Raw genomic sequence first — 22,399 nt, 5'->3', positions numbered from 1 at the left:
CCTCATTCTTGATTGTATCTTTCCTTGTGTTTCTCTGGCTATGCAGTGGTTTGGATGAGGTAAAACTTATAATTTGGTTTATGGATCAGATGATTTTCATTGGGGATGTGCCTCCTGGTCTAATTCACTACAGCAGATGGAGTGTGCACTTGGTGTTGGGGACATTTCCTGTGACAGGTACTGCTGATGGAAGTGGATCCTGAGTCTCCATAATACCATGACAGTTGTTCAGCCCATAATTCACTGAGTTGCTTTGCTTTTTCTTTGTGGTAACTACATAGTTTTATTACAGGTAGTGTTTGCAATTTTGCATGTCAGGGAGGATAATGCAAGTGGCTGGAGTTTAAAACAAGCATTTGTTTCTAAAGTTAGTTATAACTAGGTCAGGTACTTAGTCTGCCACGTGGCCCTGCATAGACAATGGAATGGGTATGTTAGGTCTAGGAATGAGAGGATCTCTATGCTGCAGTGTTTCAGAAGACTTGTCTGTCAAACAATAGCTTTGATTTCTTAATGTTATTATCCATTTAAAAATACAGATCAAACTGATCTAATGGCTGGAAGGATTGCTTTTCTAAGAGTTGTGTGTGGATAGAGGTTATGAGCCTGTATTTTTTCATAGGCATGCATAATTTTATGTGTGTGAATGCTAAAGATACTTAAAAACCGAAATGGAGAGATACTCAAAGGTCTGCTTCATGGCATTTCATTTAGATCAGAGCACTGAAAACACTTGCTATCAGTGCTTGATCATGCTGAACACAATGTTTCTGAGAACTGAAGGGCTTTGAGGACTCTGGTTAATATGCTTAAGTATCCACAGGAAAAAGATTTTTTGTTATAAAGAACATGGAACACGTTTCTCTTGTTTTTGATATTCTTCACAGAAACAGTATTCCATAGGTTACTGAAATCACTGTAGAGTCTTATCAGTTTGATATTTTTTTCTTCCTCTAGAGAATTTTGATAGGTATGGATGCTGATACAACTTTTTGTCTGCCTTACAGTCTCATGTGAAGCACACTGACTGGTATTTTTGTGTTAGGAAGATCAGCAGTATCAGAACTTAGACTGCTGAGGATTATGTTTGAATTTTGTTTACTGATAACTTGAAAGCATTATGTTATTAGCAAAAATCCCTTTATTTACATAGTTACACACTCAGTGAGCATGGCAGCATTTGCAAGCAATGTAATTTGGTGTCCATGTGGAGTTTAAATAGGGATCTTGTTACATAGGAGCAATATGATAAGATACCATCTCTGGAAATGTACTTATCAAATTAAAAGATGGATTTCATGCTAAACACTATTTATCATTTTGAGTTACAATTCAACTGACATTTATTGTTATATTTCCACAGGGGAACTTAAGATTTTTCTGTAAGTATTCTAGAGTTTTTACTATTGCTGTGAGTCATTGAAGTTGTCAGCACTGGAAAGTTTTCAGGGTAAACATGATTTTTTAAAAATGCTGTCACTAATTATTTTTCTTCTTTTGTAATGGATTGACAGTAGTAGGTTCAAATAGTCAATTTAATTTGAAAAGATTCTTCACTGGAAGAAAGTTCAAACTTTAGTTTTGCTGTGCCAAATGTGAGTGGAGTTTGCCTCAGAGATTTTCAGGTTCTGCAAAAACCAGTTGTGATCAGTTAAATACATTAATTAGACACACCAATCAAATGGGTTTTGGTGCTAATAACAGTTCCAAAGTAGTTTAGAGTATCATTTTGTGAGATCTTTAATGTGTTTTGCATTTGAGAAGTCAGTTCCTTGTTGGTTGGAACTGGGGGTGACTTGAATTTAGCTAGTAGGTTACATCCCTGGAAGGACTAGATCTGAACATGGATTCATATTTGTGCTTCTTTAAGCAGAAAAACCATAGCAGAGGCTCATGATATTTAAAATTACAGGTAGTTTTCCTTTTGTTCTCAAACACATAGTCTATTAATGAAAAAGCACTGTGTTTGCTGGATTATGCTCAGCTCCTCTGGATATACAGTGTACTAATGGAAATCAGCATTTTCTGCTTCTATAAATAGATTGGCAGCAGCTGCAGAGCCAAACAGGCCAGCTTCTGGTCATTTTTATTATTGCCATTGAGAAGTGGTTTGAATGGCTGTGGAGTGTGGCTGCTGCAGGGGAGTATGCAGGCTGAGCTGGGGGTGTGAGCAGGGAGAGGGGACGAAATGTATTTACAAGGCAGCAATGTGAGAATAGAGGTGAAGAGCTTGATGTATCTTCATTTGGGAGTCCTTAAGCTGAGTTCAAGCTCTTTTATGTACAAGACATGCTACTCAGCTGGTTAAAAGTCATGAGTTCTTACATGAGATCTGGGGATCTAACTTCTTTTCTCACTTCTTTATTGTTGAATATAAGGCAGCATTTACAATTATGCTCTGTTGGACAATATCCTCGTACTGTGCCCTTAGAAGCTCCTAAAATTTTCAGTTCCTTCTTCTGTTGGTCTTGTTTTGTCTTCTGCATGGGAGAGAAACACGGTGAGAAGGCTCAGTCCTACAGCACTCCTCCTTCCTGCCCCGTTGGGGCAGCTCCTGGATGAACAGCAGCTCTGCTCTGCTCCTTCCTAGCAGATGAGGAACTGGTTCTAGTGCAGCTGCTAACTGGCCAGCTGAGATACCAGTGTTGTTTGTGGACACAGGAAGTTGGCAGGAAATAAAGAAAATATTGAGTCTTTCATCTAAACATTCAATTGAAGTCTTGTGTCTGTGTTTACATGTGTGGGATTTTTTTCCCCATGAAAGCTAGCAGTCTTCTTTTAAGAATCTTACTACAAGGTCTTGGGAAACATAGTGAGCTGTAGGAATTGTTTTCCTGAAATACAGGTATGCTTACATTCTGTCCTTCTCAAAGTCCATATAATGCAATGGATGCTAGATTCAACTTGTGCTGAAAGATGTGAAATGACTTTACATTCCCTCTTTAATAACAGCAAATTTCTTGGATCTTGATACCCAGCCTATGTGGATAGCATAAAAAGCCGAGGAAATAATGAAATGCAATATAATAATGACAGGTGGGAGTAGAGAACATTTATCAACTGTTGCTTTAGAAACAGCACCATCAGCCTGTGAGATGGCTAAAGATCACCTGAAAGTGAAGTTCACTTTATACTGAAGCCTTGAAAACTGGAAAGTTTCTTAGCACCTTAGGTGTATATTTTACCAGTGCTTTAATCTGTATTCTTTGTACTGGATCACATCTTAGTGGTATTAACTGTTTTTCAAGGAGAAACACAGAACTCCAGAAATTAGAATTCTTAGCTTATTGTTTTTAATGCTGTCTGAAATGTATGTATGTTTTTAAATTTCTAATGGATATCTTGTCTGTTGATAGCCTAAATACTTTTAGGTGCTCTACTACTAGAAAAATGGATCATATTAATTTTTCATAGAAGAAAGTATTCGCAATGTGAAAAAGTACAAAACATGTTCAAGAAGAAAACATGGACTTACTCTTAGTAAAAGGATTCCTCTCACATTGTATTCAGCTACCATCTTACAGGAATAATTGTAGTTCTTTCTCTGTGAATGACTATTTGTAACAACAATGATTAGAAGACTGAGGATTAAGTGATTAGGAGACATGAGGAATATGGTATTTGGCAGCTCCTTGTAGGCTGTTAGGAGTTATAAATGAAGTACCAAGTTGAGAAAAATGAAACAGTTCTAAACTGTACAAAATCTAGGATAGGTGTTTCAGAATGCTTTTCAAGTAAATTGCTAAAATATTGAATGAGAAGTTGAACTTTTTCCAAGAAAAATCCAAGTATATTTCAAGAAGAAAAGGAGCTTAATTCTTCTTAGCAAGTGTAGAAATGCTTTAAATACTAAGGTATCTTCTGTGGAAAAATAGTAACTTTTATTTAGAATTAGTTTGACTTGTATAATTCGTTGTCTGTAAAGAGAGGCAAAAAGAGTTCATTCCAAGAATCTTTGTGTGAAAGACTTCATACTAAGTAACTCTTTGCTTTGTGTTTTTCAGTCAGCAGATAAGCAGCGAGCCCTGGAAGAAACCAAAGCCTACACAACGCAGTCCTTAGCAAGCGTAGCCTATCTGATCAACACCTTGGCCAACAATGTTCTCCAAATGCTGGATATCCAGGCATCCCAGCTCCGGCGCATGGAATCTTCCATCAACCACATTTCACAAGTGAGACTTCCTTCTTTTGCCTTTGATATTTCATAGCAGGTAAAACTCTGAGCTGACATCTTGTGAGTGAGAAGAATTTAAAACAGAAGGATGCATTTCTTCTCATACTCATTCTGGGATTGGGTCTCATCATGTGATTCTATACCAGTGTTAGTATGAGCATTTTACATACCAGAGCAGTTAAATGCATTCTCAGCCAGATTATTGTTTGGAGAGGGGGTCATTCTGCATAAGGGAAAAGCACAGAAAAATAGCTATTGGTAAAATGAGATTATGTTAAGAAATACGGAATGGATGGTGGAAAACAGTACTCATCATCTTTTTACTTTTTCTGTGGCTGTAATACTGGCATCTAATAACAACAGCATAGATGACAAAAATAGTTTGCTCCTGGCTTTTCTTAATCAAATGTACTTTGCAGTGACATGAACAAGTGCCAAAATTCATGTTTCAATTTGTGTATGGCTGCAGAACTCCTGCCATTGTTTGCAGTTTTTCTGAGCAGCAGTAAACTAAGTTACTATAATCAGGAACCCAGTTTGAATCACCACATTGATGAGAGAGTGTTACTGCCAGAATGGGCTGAGAATGAATGATATATAAAAATGGAGATTTACCAGCCACTGATGGATTAAAAGAGAAATTAAAAGCAATGATACAGCTGGTTCTGGTTTTTGTGTCTGTTTACTGAATATTTTGTGTCTTAGTTGACCAATACATTTTGGCTACTAGGGTTTCTTGATCTCCATGCAAGAATATAAATTAAAATAAAGAATACTGTGTTATCTAGAAAAACTTTTGAAAGTAGGGGCTATGTAAGGTAGGAAATAAATGGATGGATTGGATATATTTGAACCAGCAAAATAAGTGAATAATTTTATGCTGGCTTAGTGGGCTGAATTGCCTCTGATTGGGTCAGAGGAGTCCCAGGGCAAGTACAAAGAAAGGTGGGGAGGATTTTCTTTTGATAGGGCTGTGCTATTAGATTGCTTCAGTTGTCTCATGGATCTGCATCAAAGGTAAACTGCAAGTTTGATTTCTTCTGCTGGATGCTCCATGTTAATCATTATGTGGACAAGTAAATTAATTTTTTCCCCCAGAAAATGTTCTGAATTATCCTGTGTATGCCTGTGTGCTGTATCTGTATGCTCTGTGTGTGTATGTGCTTCCTCACAGGCTAGTGCCAGCTCACATGTGTTCAGCTGTTTGAGAGCCTGATGCAGAAGACAGTATATTTTGCATTGTGAATGGGGAAAATTCATTTTGTCAGACAGCTTCTGTGAAGCAGCTTTTGTGGAAAGAGTCATAGCATTTTAAATTTTTTCCTCCTGAGAAGGTGACATTTATGCAGATTGAGAGCTAGGTCAGATTGTCTTTGACCTTTAAACAATACAGCTAGTTATTTAAAATACAGCACTAAATTAGCAGTACACCAACACTTAATGAAGATATATCTGCAAAATTTCATAGGTTGAGCTTGAACAACTCAAAAAAAATCTGTGGTTTTTTTTCTTTAAATACTGCTGTAAAATTGAAAATCTAGTTCGTTTGGGGGGATTTTTTATGTGGTTTGTTTCAGGTTTTTTGAGCCTGCATCTGTATGTAGGATGCTCCTCAAATCTTTATGGAAGAAATAGTATCAGAGGGGCAGACAGTATTTAAATTTTAGATATTTCATACATGAAGTGTATTGAGCCAAGGAACTTTACTAAGTTAAGTTAATGTGTCTGGAAATGGCTTTCCCCCTTAATACCAATGTTGTAGATTAGTGTGTTATCTGTTTTAATTTCCAGGGTTATTTTTATTTTAAAAATATTTTACACAGTTTCTCTAGAAAGAAATAATTTATTTTCAGGAAATTTGGTGATACTTCTCCTAAAATTAGCCTAATCTGCAGAAGCTTTCCTTGGAGTTTATGTTGGATGTAAAGTTTGGTGAGCTTTTTCTAACAGGACTGAAAATGTGTTGTGGTGTAATACCTCACTGCCAAATTAGGATTTCAGTCAGACTGACTTGAAATGAAGTCAGTAACACAGAACAGAAAACAGGTTGGTAATTACAGATGGTAAATTAATTTTTGCATTAATGCTTTAGTCAGTAGGTCTTGGTTTTTAAGTTTAGAAAACAGTATATGCAAATTGTGATATCTTGATGGAATCCCACTTTTAATTCTTACTTGGGATTCCACATATGCTCCAAAGAAGGGAGCAGAACCATTTGGTGCTTGGTATGAACATTTTTCCCAAAGTGCTTGTTTTGTACAAGTAGCTCAGACTGGGAGAGGTGTGATTAACTTTGTAAGATAAAATACTGTGATTCTCTGTTCATTGGTAGAATGACAATTTAAATCCCTTTCTGTGTTTCCTTCTAAATGCCAGCCTAATCAAAGAGCTGAAAAGGGAGCTGATAATAATTTGTGCTTTTTCAAGTTGTGTATAGGTTGTGAATAAGGAAATTGTTACTATTGAAACTATTTTTATGGAAATGATTAAATCCTATTGGTTTAAAAATTAGAATTACTTTGGTTTGGTCTGAAAGCTGATGAGTCTATTCTTACTTGCCTTCTTGAACCTTGTCCAGAACTAGATGATACACAGTGTTTCATATTTGACTACGAATTTAAATCTAAAATGCAGATCATATGTACAAATATTTATACTTGATCAAAAAATTATCTTGCAGCTTTCAAGTTAGCCGTCACTGTGAAATGGTACTAATGTCCAAATTCTTTAAATTAATCTGGCAGATTTTCAGGTTTTAATATTTGTATGACAAGAAATGTTTTTTCATGTTTAGCAAGGTCATTTATAAAACTCTGCTGCTGATTGTATAAACAAGCAGGTTATCACCAAGATGAGCAGCAGTGCTGAGTTTCCTGCAGGGCACCGTGTTGTGGGGAGCTGTGCTGCATCCTCCCCTCCCAGAGCTGCGTGCCGCGCTCTGGGCTGGGAGAGCAGGCATGGCATAGCCTGCAGCCTTGGTTCTCTGCAGGCACAGCTGCTGCTTAGCTGGGCTCCAGCAGCATCTGTGAGCTGCTCAGTCTGCAGGGCAGTTACTTGGGCTTCACACTGAAAAGTCAGTAAAGGTTTGTGACCTTTCTCACTTGTCTTATGCTTGCAAGGCACAAGAATAGCAAAACACTTTAAAAATGGTGATGCAAGGCCAGTTTTGCACAGGGCATGTTACCTGTTTATGGAACAAGTAGCTTTTCAGCATTTTTATGATCTCTTTTTTTGTGTATTAATTACATACAACTTGAGACAATTAATGTCACATTTCCAACATGTCAATATTAGGCAGTTGCTAATTTTAAAGTAATAATCCAGTTTTCAAGGTAATTTGCAATTAGTTTGAATTGCGTCCAATTAATAAGTTTAATCAAAAATAAAAGTCCAGCAATACTATATTTAAACAGCATTTTCTTCTAAGATTTCTGAAATGGAATTTTAAAAGCCTAGACTACCAGACTGACAGTTAATATATAAATTTAAATTAGAATGGTTTGAGAAGAGGAACAAATTAAGGCTTCTGGAGACTTTTGTCTCTGAAATTTCACTGTAATTCAGACTTCCAGCATGCTTGTGGTTGTGGTTTAACCTCAGCTGGCAGCTGAACACCACATGGCTGCTCACTCACTTGCCCCTACCAGGCTATGGGTAGAAAATCAGAAGGGTAAAAGTGAGAAAACTTGTGGGTTGAGATAGGTACATATCTCTTTAATGATGATGGTGGTAATAGTAATATAGAAAATTAATATTTAAGAAAGGAGAAAGGCTGCAGATGAAAGCAATTGCTCAGCAGCAGCAGCTGAGCGCTGCCCAGGCAGTCCCCGGCAGCAGTGCCCAGCCAGGCTCCCCCAGCCCGAGGCTGCAGGCCACGAGGCCGTGTGGAGCATTGTCCCCTGGTCAGCAGGGCCAGCTGTCCCAGCTGTGTCCCTGCCCCCCTTCCCGTGCACCCCAGGCTCCCCAGGGTGGGTGGGATGGGAGCAGAAAAGGCCTGGACTCTGTGCAGTCTCTGCTCAGCAGTGACTAAAACATCCTGGAGTTACCAGCTCTGTTCACTGCACAAATCCAAAATACTGCCCCATACTGTGAAGAAAATGAATGTTGTCCCAGTCAAAACTAACTTAAGTTAGTTAAATACTAACTTCATACTTTGAGAAAATTTGTTTATGGGTAGAAGAGAATATTTCTCAAAACTCATGAGTTCAGTGGCTTTTAAGTGAACGTGTAAGTAGTGCTAGCTTTCCCATTTCATGGGGTTTTTTTGTTTTAATATTTGCAGAGCTTGAAACTGGTTTTTTTTTTGAATTCAGTATGAAAACCTGATGTTTCAAAATGGCCAGAAAATTCCTAACAGAAAAAAATGTGGTGGTTCATACTTATTTTTCCCCTTAAGCTCTCCCTTGGCTATTGCAGGGATCTTGGAAAACACATGAAAAGATGATAGTAATGAGCCTAACCTCTAACTGTCACATAAAAGCTTTTGGAAAAGCTAATGGAGATATGTGAAACAATTTTTAAAAGCATAATAATACTGTCAGGCATCCAAAATTTCTTGTTAGAAAACAGGGGTTTAAGTTGTAGAAGGGCACAGGGTATCCTATGTGCTTTTCCTAACAGAGTTTTCAAGCCAGGTGTTTTGTTAGTCCAGCTCTAACCCCAAAAACTTCTCATTATACTTTCTAAACTGATGAATAAACATTTTGGTGCATTCTCCTGTCTTGATAAGGGATTTATGTTAGTACTGGAGGTAATAATTACCTGTGTGTTGGGGATAAATGTTTTCATTTTCTTTAGTAGCAGGTTAATCTTTGTTACCTCCTCTACTAATGGAATACTGTAGTGTTCCTTTGCGCTATTTTATGGGTGTATTATGATCTCATGACTTCCACAGTCTACTAAACAAGAAAATGAAATGTTTGGAAAACTGCCAGCTAACGCTTTTCAATACCATTTTAGGTGTGTGGACCAGAATTAGGTGCAGTTTATATACATTTAGTCATTCTGTAACTATTCAAGTTAAAAGAGATGGTCTGAATCATAATGCAAGGGAAATCCCACCAGATGAGCTTCAGGTTTTAATTAGGTTTTATGCACTTCATTGTTTGTTTCTGTAGTCATGCCTCATGATCACAATAGTCCTTAAGGAAGCTGGTCGTACCTGTGGCTCCTATTGAAAACCCACTTTTCATTCATGGAAACAGCTTTGCACAGCACCAAGTTACCATTGCTGCAGTAACATGAGCATTAAATATCTGTACTTGCATTACATTAGCAGATAATTACATCAGAAAGTACTGAAAGAACATATTCAAAGTTGCAGAGTTCTAGCACTTGAAATAGAAAGTGAGAAATCATCTTGCCAACCCTGCACTAATAACTTTCTTTTTGATTTCTGCATTGAAATTAAGCCTCTGAGAGCAATATCCAAGGCATAAAATGGTTTTGAAGGACCAGATTCAGACCCATAAGATTTTGATGTTCCGGTACATCCTGAAGTGCAGCTCTATTGCAGCTGAAGTTTTCTAACATTCTAGCAAATGTTATCAGGGGCCTGTGAGACAAAGAACATACAAAAGTCATGTCTCTGCAGTTCTCCAGTGACATGGCTAGACCACAGATGAAGTCTGCAGTAGAGATTGAACTCATCAGTGGTGCATCAATCATGAGACTGTCCTTCCAGGTTGCTGCCATCACATATCTTCAGCTTCCTAGGGCAGTATGTGCCTCTGACTGGTGAGGTGAGGAGTCTGTGGACCATCTTTTCCAGAATGTGTGCTCCTATTCCCTCTGCTGCAAAAGCAAAGGTCTAGCACAGAGAAGGGATAAAAGCCCGAGATGGAAGATGAAATCTGACATCTTACCCTGATGCAGAATGGTGTACTTTAGGTACGCTGGCCTGGAAAATGTTGTTGTGCTCTGTTTGCATTTGTGCTTGTACCACAAATATAGCCCTGTGAGAGCTCAGCTGCACTGCTCTATTGGGGGTTGGTGTATAGTCCTGGTCATCTTGGGGAGCTTCAGAAAGGACCTTAGCAAATTCATTGGAGAGTGGTTTAGTTGCTAAGTAGCTGCAGAAATATATGTGTTTCTGTAACATTTGCTTTGAATTCCTGCAGAATTGATGTATTGGCCAAATCTGGGTGGGTTTTTGTGCAGGTGTCCCAGGCGGTTTAACTACCCCTATTAAATTCATTGTGCAACAAACTCGAGCTTTCCAAAGAGAGATTTGCCAATACATTTTCACCTTAAAATCTATTTTTCTGTAGCTTTATTTTAAGAAATAGCTATGCACCTTTAGTGGAAACCTTACAGTTCTAGGCAGGTGGAACTAGAGTGGCAAAGCTGTAGTCAGTGCCTAAGTTTAGCAAAGTTACAAAATCTTGAAAATATGTTGCTGGGAAATACTAGGCAATCTTGATGATAGTATTGTAAGCTCACATATAATGCCCCATGTATTTGTGGAAATCCTTCCATGGAAATAATGCAAAGAAACAACTTCTTGGAAGTAGTTGGGGGTTGGTTGGGGTTTCTGAATTTTTTTTTTGTCATTTTAAAGGTTATGATGATTGTTCAAGGTAGCACAGGTTCCATTAGCTTGTTTTGGTATCAGTAGCACAAACTGCAGGGTAAAAGAGTCTAGCTAACCCCACTGCCCCAGTGCCTACCCACAGAAAAATAAAATAGACAAAAATGGGTGTTATGAAAATGAGTTCTCGTTTGTTCCTGTTCCCCAGTTACTACAAAGTCTGGTTCAAAACTGTGAAAAGTGTTTCTGGTGGCTTTCAGGATCACTGAAGTGGTAACAAGAAATCTCTGACTGTTTGGTGGTGATTCTGGCTGTTTTTACTTTTGTTTTTTATCCTGTAGCTAAAACTTTTGTTCACAGATAAGCATATTTCCTATAGTGAAAGCTGTTTTGTGAACAAGCAATTATTTTTGGTTTAAATAAGACAAGGAACTCCATGGCCCATGATTTAAGAGATTATAATTTCCTGGAAGAGATAAGTGGACTTTTTGGTAGCATTTTCTTACTCTTGTTACCTAACAAGATTGACATACATGTTTTTAGGCAATGAATTTTGAGCAGGACTTTGTCTTACACCAAAGATTCTCCTGGAGTACTGATTTTAGTATATAAAGTTGGCCCTGAGTGTCCAAAGGGAAGGCAATGGGCTTAACCTCTGGCTTTATTGTGGATACATTAGTATGGAATGTATTTTAAAATTTAATCATTGGTTTGTGATGAGTGAGTTGTAATGACCAAAATACTTTCTTGATTTGTCTAAGTGAAAGTTTATTCCATCATAGGATTTACCAGTCCTAATTTAGCAAATTTTTGCAGTGCAACAAAACCTGCTCATGATTTGTTTTACAGGTCTTAAAATTAAGGTTTGGGAAGGCATCCTTACACCTCATCTAGTTGAAGCCTATGCCAAAGACAAGCTTAGAGAGCAGTTGTAAAATAAAAAAGAATAAATGAAGGAATCTTACAAAACAGTGTCAGTAAATTGATGCAAACCAATGAGAATGGAAAGGAGATCAATTTTTTGAAACTGAAAGAGCAAGGGTAACAGAAAACCCAAAGAACCCCCAGCTGTTAGCATGGCTTTAGAGGTGGTAAATTCAGCAGTAAGGTGAAGAAAGATGTTGTAATCAAGTATATGTAGTGATATGTTTAGTACAGTATAGAGATTTTCAAAACGTTAGAACTGATTGAATTTTTTTTGATACTGACTCTGTATTCCAATGCATACCACTGTTAGTAAATACACTGCGTCTTTTGTAGACGGTGGACATTCACAAAGAGAAAGTTGCTAGAAGAGAAATTGGTATCTTGACTACAAACAAAAACACCTCAAGAACTCACAAAATCATTGCACCAGCTAACTTGGAGCGACCAGTTCGCTACATCAGGAAACCTATTGATTATACAATTCTAGATGATATTGGACATGGAGTGAAGGTAGGTGATATTGTTAAAACAGCCAAACTGCAAATTCATTGTCTTTGTATATTTTCAAAATAACCTGATGCTTTTCATGGTGATATACCAGTTTCTCCTTGCCTGGACAATGTGTCTATGAACATGAGAGGAGTCCTGTCCGATTTCCAGTTGTCCCTTCCCCTTCTCTTGTCCCACTGTTTCTAAATGTTGCAAACGCACTGAATCTGATTTCTAATTGGGACTGTGAGTCTCATCCTCAGAAATGCTTCTGAATATCAACTTGTGTGATGCTGCTGTTATTGTTTGGGTCAGTTGCCAGGGATATACATGGGGACTGAAGGGCTATTGACCGTCACTTTTCTGCTGAATTAGCACCACAGAGTGTGATCCAGCTGTAATTGCCACTGGTTTACTTTGACACTCACCTAAAGGAAGGGTTTGCATGAGAAATGTTATGGCCTCCCTTTTCTTCTTTCTGCCAGGGTCAGTTATACACAAACCCACTGATGTGCTTTGTTAAAGGGAGTGCTCTACAACTTTGGTGCCATGTGGGGTTTTGAGATGGGAGTGTTACTACCAAGTTTAAAGCCAACTAGTTTTCCTTTTCAAGATAAGGAAAAAAGAAGGAATTTCAGGGCAGAGGTCAGACTGAGACACAACTTGTAGCTGTTAGATCAATGTACACAGCAGCAGTAATATCGTGTGTGAGGTTAGATATATGTTTTTAAAAGCACATCCTGAATATAAGCACAGTCTTAGCAAGTGTGAGCTCATTGTTAACGTGCGCTGCCAGGAAAACAAGTACGGAAATGACAACACTGACAGTATTAAAGTTCCAGGAAATGAAAGGTAAATAGCACAAAATGACATCATTTTTACAAGGCAAACTAACAAATCTGTAAACCTGCTAAGTAGCAGTAAGGTAAGATGCTTCTTCCAGTCAAAGTACACCAGAATTTCTTTTGCTTGACTTGTGACTGGGTATCTCTGTTGTCCTGTTTTCTTTGTCTGCTTGGATGGCCATTTGAATTGCAATAGGTTGTTTAACCTAACTTTTAAAATTCAAATTCTGAGCCATTTTATTTAAGTATCTTTCCCAAGCAGTTTTACTTAAGATCTCTTCAACATCCTGTTTGTTAATTGGAAAGTCTCCTTCCTCCCATTTCTTACCCAAAGAATCAACCTCTGAATAGATTTTTAAAAAGACAAATAAAAAAACATACCTAACTTTAATAACTACAGTTTTGACCAGGAAATTATTACCAGTTGTGTGTTAAAATCTGCTACCAGTTTTGGATTTATGCAGGTCAGCAGGTCTCTTTGTGGATATGGATGGAGCATATTAACCTGTAGCATTACTGTTGCTAATATTTTAATCATCACTTTTTGTTTTAGGGAGATCATTTTAGAACTCATTATAGAATAGTTTTTAATTGCTCTGCACAATCTTATTTAGCACTGGCTCTAAATCATTATAATTGGTATCCCACTTACCTCAATGTAGCAGTCATACTAAGATGCAGTGAATTATGTTCTTCTAAAAGAACACAGTTCATCAAATGGATGATGACTTGAGTGTGTTTTACATCCATTTGTTATGCTTATGATAGACTTAAATTATATTTACCATGTACCATGTTTGTCTAGAAAATGAAGAAATATTGTGTACTTGTGAAACAATAATCAGAGAACTTGAAGTCATGCTATCCTTAAGATTGTAAATATGTTCCAGTTAGGTTAATCCTGTGTTTAGGACAGAAGAAAGAACAGCTTTCTTGCTGAAGGGGGAAAAGGTGGCCAGTTGTGCTTATGAACCTCTTTTTGTTCTGTTTAAGTAACTCTAGATTAGTTTATTAGATCTCTGGCTTTAGAACAGAGAGAAAAAAATGAAGTATATAGAAGCTTTAAGTTTGTGTATATATAGCTCTTTACTGTTTGAGCTGTGATACTTTTCCCTTCAAGTGAACGTTCAGGAGTTGTTGCATAAACAGTGTTGAAGTTCCGGTTAGCATCAGGGTTCCTCAGTCTGCATTCTTTGTCCTTTTTCTGCTAAAGGGCTTCTGCTCCAGTACTTGGACCTGGAATTATGTATTTTCAGGCCAGGCAAAATGCTGATGCAGCAGACATTCATTGCAACCCCTGAGAAAGATGGCAAGCTGGACAGAATAATGCAGGCATAAAAAGGAGGATTCTTGGCTGAGAAATTCAGTATGCCGTGCAGAGAGAAGTGGTACAGGCCCTTAAGCATCTTCTTCCATTCCGGAATTTGAAGCATAGTGGAGACAATGTTCAGGAGGGGTTGCTCTATAGTATGCTTTCTAAATAGATATGAGAGAAGTCAAGTTCCTCTCTATCATCCCAGCAGTCCCTCCTCATCTTCCCTCCCTGAAGCTGCAATGCTGCAAAAATCTAAAGAATCTTTTGTGTGAAAGAGACTTGCTTACAATTTTTTCAAATGTTTCCCAAGTTACAAAGTCTTCCAACCTATTGTTCTCACCAAAGAGTTCTTTAGTCAAGAGAATGGAAAAAAAGCAAGTTCTCCCTTCAGAGAGGTGTGTATTTAGGCATTGCAGTTATCAGGCAGTGCTGCTGAGGTCTCTGCAGAGAGACCTTCCAGTGTGACTGACCTCTGTGCCAGTGCAGGGAGACCTGGTTTTCCACTATAGCTGGACAAGGCAGAGACCATAGCGCTTAATTGATCCACAGAACTTTAAGACAGGAGATTTTTCTAGTAAATCAGATTACATTTCTTTTTAGTAGAGCAGAGTCTCTCCTAAATTGATGGAACAAATCAGTTACTCTGGGTGCTCTACTATTTATCCAAATATTTAAATAATTATTTATTTGAATATTTGCTCTTCAGTGCTGCAGAAAGTGTAACAAATTTAATGATACATTTAATGAATTGAACTAAAACCAGATCATTCGAAGAGAAAGACAAGTAATTTTAAAAGAAATTACTATGGAGAAAGATGTATGATATTGTGCCAGTAAGATGCAGAACTTAGTGTCAAAAAGCTAGCACTTAGGCTTTAAAGTAAGATTTTAATCTGTTGATTAATGTCTTAATTTATACTTTAGGAAATATGGATATGTGATACAGTATCCGTAAAGAGTGCTGTACTTCTTACAAGACTGAATGATTTGCTCTTGATCTTTGTTCAACAGAGATCTCATGGCATCAAGTTAACTAACAGCATTCTCTATAAAAGAACATGCATTAGCTTAATATGTTAGAAGCTTCCATTTCAGCTACTTGTAAATGTGCTAATGCATGTAAACAATTTAAATGAGCTCAGACTCATTGATAAGGCTCAAATAAGGCTTTGACAGCTCAAATAAATTAACCTCTGAAGTTAATCCATCTAGATCTCATGATACGTTTTGAAAGAACCTGCCTTTTTGTTAGCACTGTGAGAACTTGAGTAAACAGTGTGCAAACATGTGAATGCTAATTTTAAAGTGGTCAATGTATATTAAAAGTTTCAGCTTGAAGATCTTTTGTTCATGACATTCTGCTTTAACCACTCTTTCTATGATCTACTGATACATTATTTTGTTAATGCTGAATGCTTAACTTTTTTCTTTCTTTTTCCTTTCTCTTCATATCCTGAAGTTCCAACTAACCTTTCAATGCTTTTTTTCCTTACCTCTTTTATTTGCTCCATTTATGCATTAAGTGGTTGCTTAGATTTAAGGTAAGAAACCCCAGGGCTGGATTTCCATTCCTCTTCTGAGATTATTACACACGGGGAGATGATTGACATCAATGCTACAGATTATTTAAAACAACACCCGCTCTGCCTTCTGTGTCACAGAACTTCTGTTGGGTAGCTCATTGTGGATAAGCCTTTTGTGATATAAATTGCTGTGTATATGAACGGAAGTTAACACAATTAATTTTAAAAGCTTTGTGGTAAAGTATTAGCTGCCCTCAGCATATCTAGCAGATCATTTATGAGGGAGAGATGTTGTGCTAGCCTTGAGTAGACAAAAATATGCACAGATAGATAGCAGCTGAATATGAGCCTCCCCCTGTGTAATATTCTTTTTATCCTATATACGGTGTAAGCTACAGTTTGATTGGGATTCATGTTTCAGTGTGAGATTGCTCAGATAATGGGCTCCAAAGGTGTGTAACAAATTCAAATCTGTATATTATTTTTTAAAGTTGCAGTATTCTTATTTTTTTTCAGAAACTGATACTCAGAGGTACTCATCTATAGAAACTTCCAGAAATGTAATAATTTTGTAAAATACGTAATAACTGTTAAACAGCAAGATAAGTGATTTATTTAGTTGAATATTAAATGAATAGTGCATCAAAGAACTCAAGCTGAAGTATGTCAAAGTCTTTAAAGGTTAATAGTCTTAGTGGCTGCAGAAGCAGCAATAAAAAGCATCAAATCAATTAGACAAGCAGTTAAATCAGGTTACATGATATTATGGTGGAGTTCATAGTACATTAATTAGTAGATAGGTTATAGCCTTTATTGAATATGATGATATCCTCCTCCTCCTGAAGTGCAGCTGGTCTGGGGGAAGAGGTACTGGAAGACTTTGAGCAGCAGGTGCCATCATTGTAATGAGGGAAGTGTATTTTAGAGCATAGAATGCCATTATGTAGAATGAGTATATTAATTAAAGGAAGTTCCAAGTTGACGTGAAATATTTTAAAGTATTTTCTATGCTTGGAAAAAGTTAAAAGAAAATCCTGCAAATTCCTGACATTGCCTATAAAACCAAGTATTTCTGTAGATATCTCCATGATGTCCCTGTGAAAGAGGACAGAGGGTACTTTTAGTCAGGTATTTAAGTACATGTAGCATCTTTAACAACAATGGAAAACTTGTAATTTATAAGAGAATTCCCATGTGTCATTTGAAATTTATTTTTACAAAGGTGTGTGAGATGTATTTCCACTCACTTAGTGTTTACATACTTTTGAGAATGGCAAAATACGTCTCCTCCCTGTTTTTTACTGCCTGTTTACATAACATGGGTACTTTTGATGCTGAATATGTCTTGTTCTGGACACACTTAATATTGGATGATGGTTTTCTCAGTGTTCTTAAAAACCAATTTTCAAACTCAATTTTCTTTGTTGCTCTCTGCAGTTGCAGTTTATAAACAAGTAATGACAATCCTAAGAAAAGTTTTAACATTGTGTAATTATAGATTGTACGTGAACTGACGTATCTGTGCATTATCTGCAGTGGCAATAAGAGTTTTATACAGCTTTTCAGAGTAAATTTTTTTTTCTGTTTATAGGTTTGGAATGAAAACATTTTTTGTTATAACACCATTTCTTTATTTACTAAAGTGAACCCAGTCAGAAATTTGATTTGAGGAATCAAACAAGTCAGTCAGCTTCTCATTGGCAAAACATGAGAGTTTAAAAGAGAAAACAAAAAAGGCAAAAAGCTGTGCATCATCTCTCAGGAGACCTGAATTATTCTTTGTCTCACTGTAGTCTCTGTGCATTAAGCTGAAAGAAGATTGAAAAGCAGTTAGTAACGTCAGTTCTGTGGGAATGGTTATTTTACTTCACTTAAAAGTGATTGGATATGAAATATTTAGCCTGCATTTCTTTTTTGTGATTGCAAAAAACCCTTAGCCTTACCTAACAGCTATAGTTTTAAACTGACTGACTGTAGCATTGGATTTGTGTCTGAGTAACTTAAGTTTTAAACAGATTTTGAAGAAAATTTCAGTTACAAGGCAGAGGAAAATCAGTTGAAAATGACATTGTTTAAGCCTTTTTGTATTCACCAGACTTGGTTCTTCAATTACTTTGCATGGGTGGATGTGGTAACAACAAGTAAGCTCACTTGCTTGAAGCTTCTACTTGTGGTCATTTGCCAAAACAGGGCTGAAATTTATACATTTCACTTCCCTATAAACTGGTTAATGAGCTGACAAGCAAATGGTTTGATTAGACATGCACAGTAAGTATTTGAGTGGCTGAGCACAGCCTGAAAATAAATTTACTTTGAGGTGGCAGATGATGGGCCAAAAATCTATTCATCATCTCTGCAGCGTTAACAAGATGCAGCAAGGCATGGAAGGGAGTTTTCACTCAGGCTTGGGGTATTTTTTCCCATAATTGGATACCAAATTGCTCAAGAAGGTTGAGGAAACTGCCTGAAGGTTCTGAATATAGTCCGTGAAACATCACTGATGGGACACTTTTTCCTACTAGGTTTTGGGCAAAAAATTCTTCTTTTGACATCCTGAAAGTTCTAGAAAATACAGTTTGAATTTAAAGCACCACTTAAAAATTTGTGACTTTGTCCAGCTTTAGAAGTAGCTCCTCCTGAGGTTTGACTGTGTTGAATAGCTGGTATTCAGAATTTGGGGGGGAAAAACAACCAACCAACCAAAAAGAAACCAACCCCCGCAAAAGCCCAGCTTGCTTGCTTTCTTGCAGGTAAGTGTCTCACATCTGTATAGATACAGGACATTAATGCAAATAGTTTTGCAGTCTCTTGACCAGCTTCCATATCTCACCAGCTATAAATTTCTGTACTTCCTGTTTTGTTTTTTGTTTTTTTTTTGCTTGTGAAAATATTCCCAAGAATTAAACTGAATGGACAGCATAATTTATCAGCTTTAGCTGATTTATTTCAGTACAAATTCTTTATACAGTGGAGTGCTAAAGAAATTCAGTATGTTAAATGCTGATAAAAATGTAAGTATGAAGGAAACTCAGTCATATGTAGGACCATAAGATGGTGTTTTGATCATTGCAATCTATGAAGAACTAGATGCCAGAAATAGAAATTGGCCAATTAAGTCTTAATTATTTAAAAAATTAAACTTAAGAGGGTAGCTTTTCTGAGTGCTGTAGTTGGTGCCATATTGTGTCTTGAAGTCATCAGATGGTGCCTTTCTAAAACTGTAGCTCAGTAATAGAAAATACTGGATGAAGTACTATTGCACCCTTGTGAAACAGAATGGTCCATAGGGATCCATTTTTACAGTTCATTTTATAGCTGTTACTGTGGGGCTGGATCCCAGAGCATTTTCTAGGGTGTCTTACTCACCAAGGATCTGCTTTTTAGGTAGTTTGTGTAGTTTCTTTCTCAGCAAAACTTCCAATTCCAGCTCCAGTGCTGACAAAGTTACAGCTTTGGTAGAAGATATTTTTCTGTGGTGCATGTGCTTGTTAATTCAGCTATAAAAAGCTTCTGCAAGGTATCCAGTTTAAAAAAAAAAACAACTTAACCAAGATATCTTGGTGTTGCACAACTTCTGTTGGTAATTTTGGTGGGGTTTTTTTCAGTGAGAGAGGAAAAAGAATAATTTGAAAAATCCCTGCATGCATTAGGCACAGACCCTGTGCTCTGTTGTCTGTTTACAGGGTTGTCTTCCTGCTTTTACATCAGTCATCTATGGTTTTATCCTGAGCTTTGTGCCCTCTTATTATTACTGCCTCTCTTCTTTTTTTTTCCTGTTCTGAACACAGTGGTTGGCTGGTTAACTGTGCAGTTGTGAGCAAAGGCACAGACAGATATTCCTTTATCTTTCTGGTTGCAGGCTCTCTTTTGCTATGCATTTTCTTAAATTGATTTCCAAGACTTAAACTAGAAATCAGCCCCAGCCTGTGGGGCTGAAACAAACCACTGTCAGACCCATGCATTCCTCTGCTTTCACCCTCTCATTAAATCAGCTGCATCTGGGTAGTTCCAGCTGTGCAGGACCAGGGGAAATGATGTCTGAAACAGTGCAAGTTCTGGCAAGTACCAGCTTACTCCAGAAAAACAATTTTTTAAACTTGACAGCAAATGCAAATATGACCTTGAGTTCTGGTTGCTGCTTCAGATTTTACATGTTTGTAAGAGGGATGTGTGTGGGTGAGAATTTGTGTATGGAAACTGTATTTACAACCATATGTGTAAAATAGAAAAGGCAATACAATAAAGTTTGGAAGAGAGGGGGCATTAATGGCCTTCCTTCCCCCCAGTAGAAATTATTATGGAAGGAGACAGCTGTATATATTGCAGTGCTTTAATCTCAATTGCAGCTGGTGCAGTTTAGATCTTTTTTAGCATCTTGCATGCTTTTATTTCCAAGGATCTGTCCATTTGGATCAGAAGTGTTGAAAGAACTGTACCTTTTTAATTTCTCTTCTGTGATTATTTGGCAGTAAGTCAAAGGGGAAGTTGCACAGGGTTGTGTAACTTAGAGTAGCTGATCTTAAAGTCACCAGTCCTTTCAGATTTGAAGACAACCTTGTAAATTCTAATTACTTGCTCTCTGAACAGTTTAATTTCAATGTTCAAAAGTAATTTCCAATACCCTGAAACTAAACCTACTGTCAGGAAATCTCCTTGTCTTTTAGGTTGGGTTTTTTTAAGGATGACTTCTTTTTACTAAGGCTAAAAACGGGTCATTTTTTGTTTGGCCACATTTTCTAAAGCTTTTGTCCCATCCTTTTCAAGGATGTGTATTTGCAGTGTTAATGGAAATATCAAGCAGTCACTGGAGCTCTGTGTGGCAAGGCGAGTGTTAGCTCCAGTTCTGGCTGCACCCAGTGTGATGTTCCAGCATCCTCCGCCTCAGCCATCCTGTCTTTTCATGTAGCCATAGCCCTGGGATGCCTAGAAGTTCATTTTTGTTCTTGCAATCATTGTATATAAAATAATAACAATATTTGTATGAAATATATGTAATTTTATATTAACTGTAAAGTGACAGTCAGCGGTTACATCATCTCGTCAGAAACAATAGTGTAGCCAGTTAAATCCCCTAAATGGAGTATTCAGGGGCACACAGATTGGTCTGTCATCTGAAGACATCCAAAAGCAGAGGCTGAGTGGGCTCTTTGAAATACAGCAAGTGACAATTCAGTGAGCATTTAATTAAAGTGAATTTTGTTTGTTTGTGGGGTTTTTTTTTGAAAACTCAAATAGGTAGGTAGGTGAAACAGGCATGTTTAATGAAAGAGGAAATACAGGGGGTGCTGCAACTTTAAAAAAAAATTCAGATTTTGCTATTTCTTAAATGTTCCGTGTATAGAATAAAATAAATTTCATTTTACACTTTCCCTTTTCCCTTTAAGTAGTTGTAGTTCAGTGCTTACCTCATCCCTCACTTGAATTAACTTTAGATTTCTTGTTGCTTAGAGTTGGCTTAAAGGACTTTATAATGCTGTGCAACATAATTTTGTCTTAAATTGACATTACAGAGTACTCTTGCACAACTAAATCCAAACATCTGTTTTTGAATCTGACAAAATACCTCTTCCAACACTTGGGTTTTCTTTTCCTCCTTGCAGATTGAAAATGTGGTAGCACTGGGATTATTTAGAGACAGGGAATCAAGTTTCAGTGAATTAGAATACTGAACGTATTACTGTTTACTCTGTTGTCAGTATTTTTCAATTCACAAATCTAAACATTGCCAAGGTTTTAAGTGAGTTGTTAGAGCCCAATTTTGAAGGAGTAATCTGCCTTCAATGATGTTTGCAAACACTCTTGAGTGCCTTGATCACGGTTTCATTTTTCTGTGGGAGATGGGGCAGTAGCCAGGACTCACATTTTAGAAAGAAGAAATGGTGTGAGATGGAGCATGACAGGAAGAGCAGAGAGAGGGATGTAAGCACACTTGTTTAGGTTTGCTGAGTATCTCTGTGCCTGAGCAATGGCTCAGGCAGTCGTAAATCCAAGCTTATTTTGTAAGCAGACCGTGTACTGATTCCTGTAAGGATGTGCGCATTGAGGGGATTTTGCTTGGCTGGCAGAATACAGGGAAGCAAAATGCACATTGCTAACAATTGTTTACAGTTCCTAGATTAATCAATCAGTCAGAAATGCAAATGAGTTTTTGAAAGAAGTTAGAGTAAATTATTTTATGTAAAATTTACTTCATTAGTATTTTAACCTGACAGAGGGGAAGTGGACAACTGCAGTTATATCACATCACTGCTAAATATTGTTCTCCCTATGCATTTATTTATAAACTCTGAGATCAAATTGCTACAGATTTAATGGGGGGGAAAAATACACCTTTGTATTTTTCTCAAAATAGCTTTCTCTGTATGTTTATATGTATGTAACTAATATTTAAAGTAAATATCTTTAAAAGTTCTTATAATCTGTGAAAACATTAAAACATTAATGGATGATATTTATAGATTACTTTGACTTGTCCATATCTGTATAAATCACATGAGATTGTGGCCTATTAGATAAGCCTTAGTATTTTTGAACAGTATTCAAAAATATTTGTGCAAATTTACTGTTCAGTAGTGCCATGTGAAATAACTGCCTTTT

The 22,399-nt window shown here is 37.1% G+C and overlaps 1 protein-coding gene across 18 annotated transcripts in view; it reads left to right on the top strand.

Annotated features, from left to right (window-relative positions):
- The window catches only part of ABI2 (abl interactor 2), a 63,284-nt gene that overhangs the window by 21,440 nt on the left and 19,445 nt on the right, over nucleotides 1-22,399 (top strand). For 7 of the 18 annotated variants that reach the window (XM_054278441.1, XM_054278438.1, XM_054278435.1 and 4 more), the window contains exons 2-4: nucleotides 4,005-4,172; nucleotides 11,964-12,140; nucleotides 15,803-15,820. In XM_054278441.1, coding sequence (XP_054134416.1) covers nucleotides 4,005-4,172; nucleotides 11,964-12,140; nucleotides 15,803-15,820 — 363 coding nt within the window. The remainder of the gene's footprint in view (nucleotides 1-4,004; nucleotides 4,173-11,963; nucleotides 12,141-15,802; nucleotides 15,821-22,399) is intronic. The other 11 variants (XM_054278448.1, XM_054278444.1, XM_054278447.1 and 8 more) reach the window with 2 other exon arrangements.

Source organism: Melozone crissalis, unplaced genomic scaffold, assembly GCF_028551555.1.
Source record: "Melozone crissalis strain CALT ecotype California unplaced genomic scaffold, PUWL_Pcris_2 ptg000023l_1, whole genome shotgun sequence".
NCBI lineage: Eukaryota > Metazoa > Chordata > Aves > Passeriformes > Passerellidae > Melozone > Melozone crissalis.
This window is presented reverse-complemented; position numbering and strand designations above follow the sequence as displayed.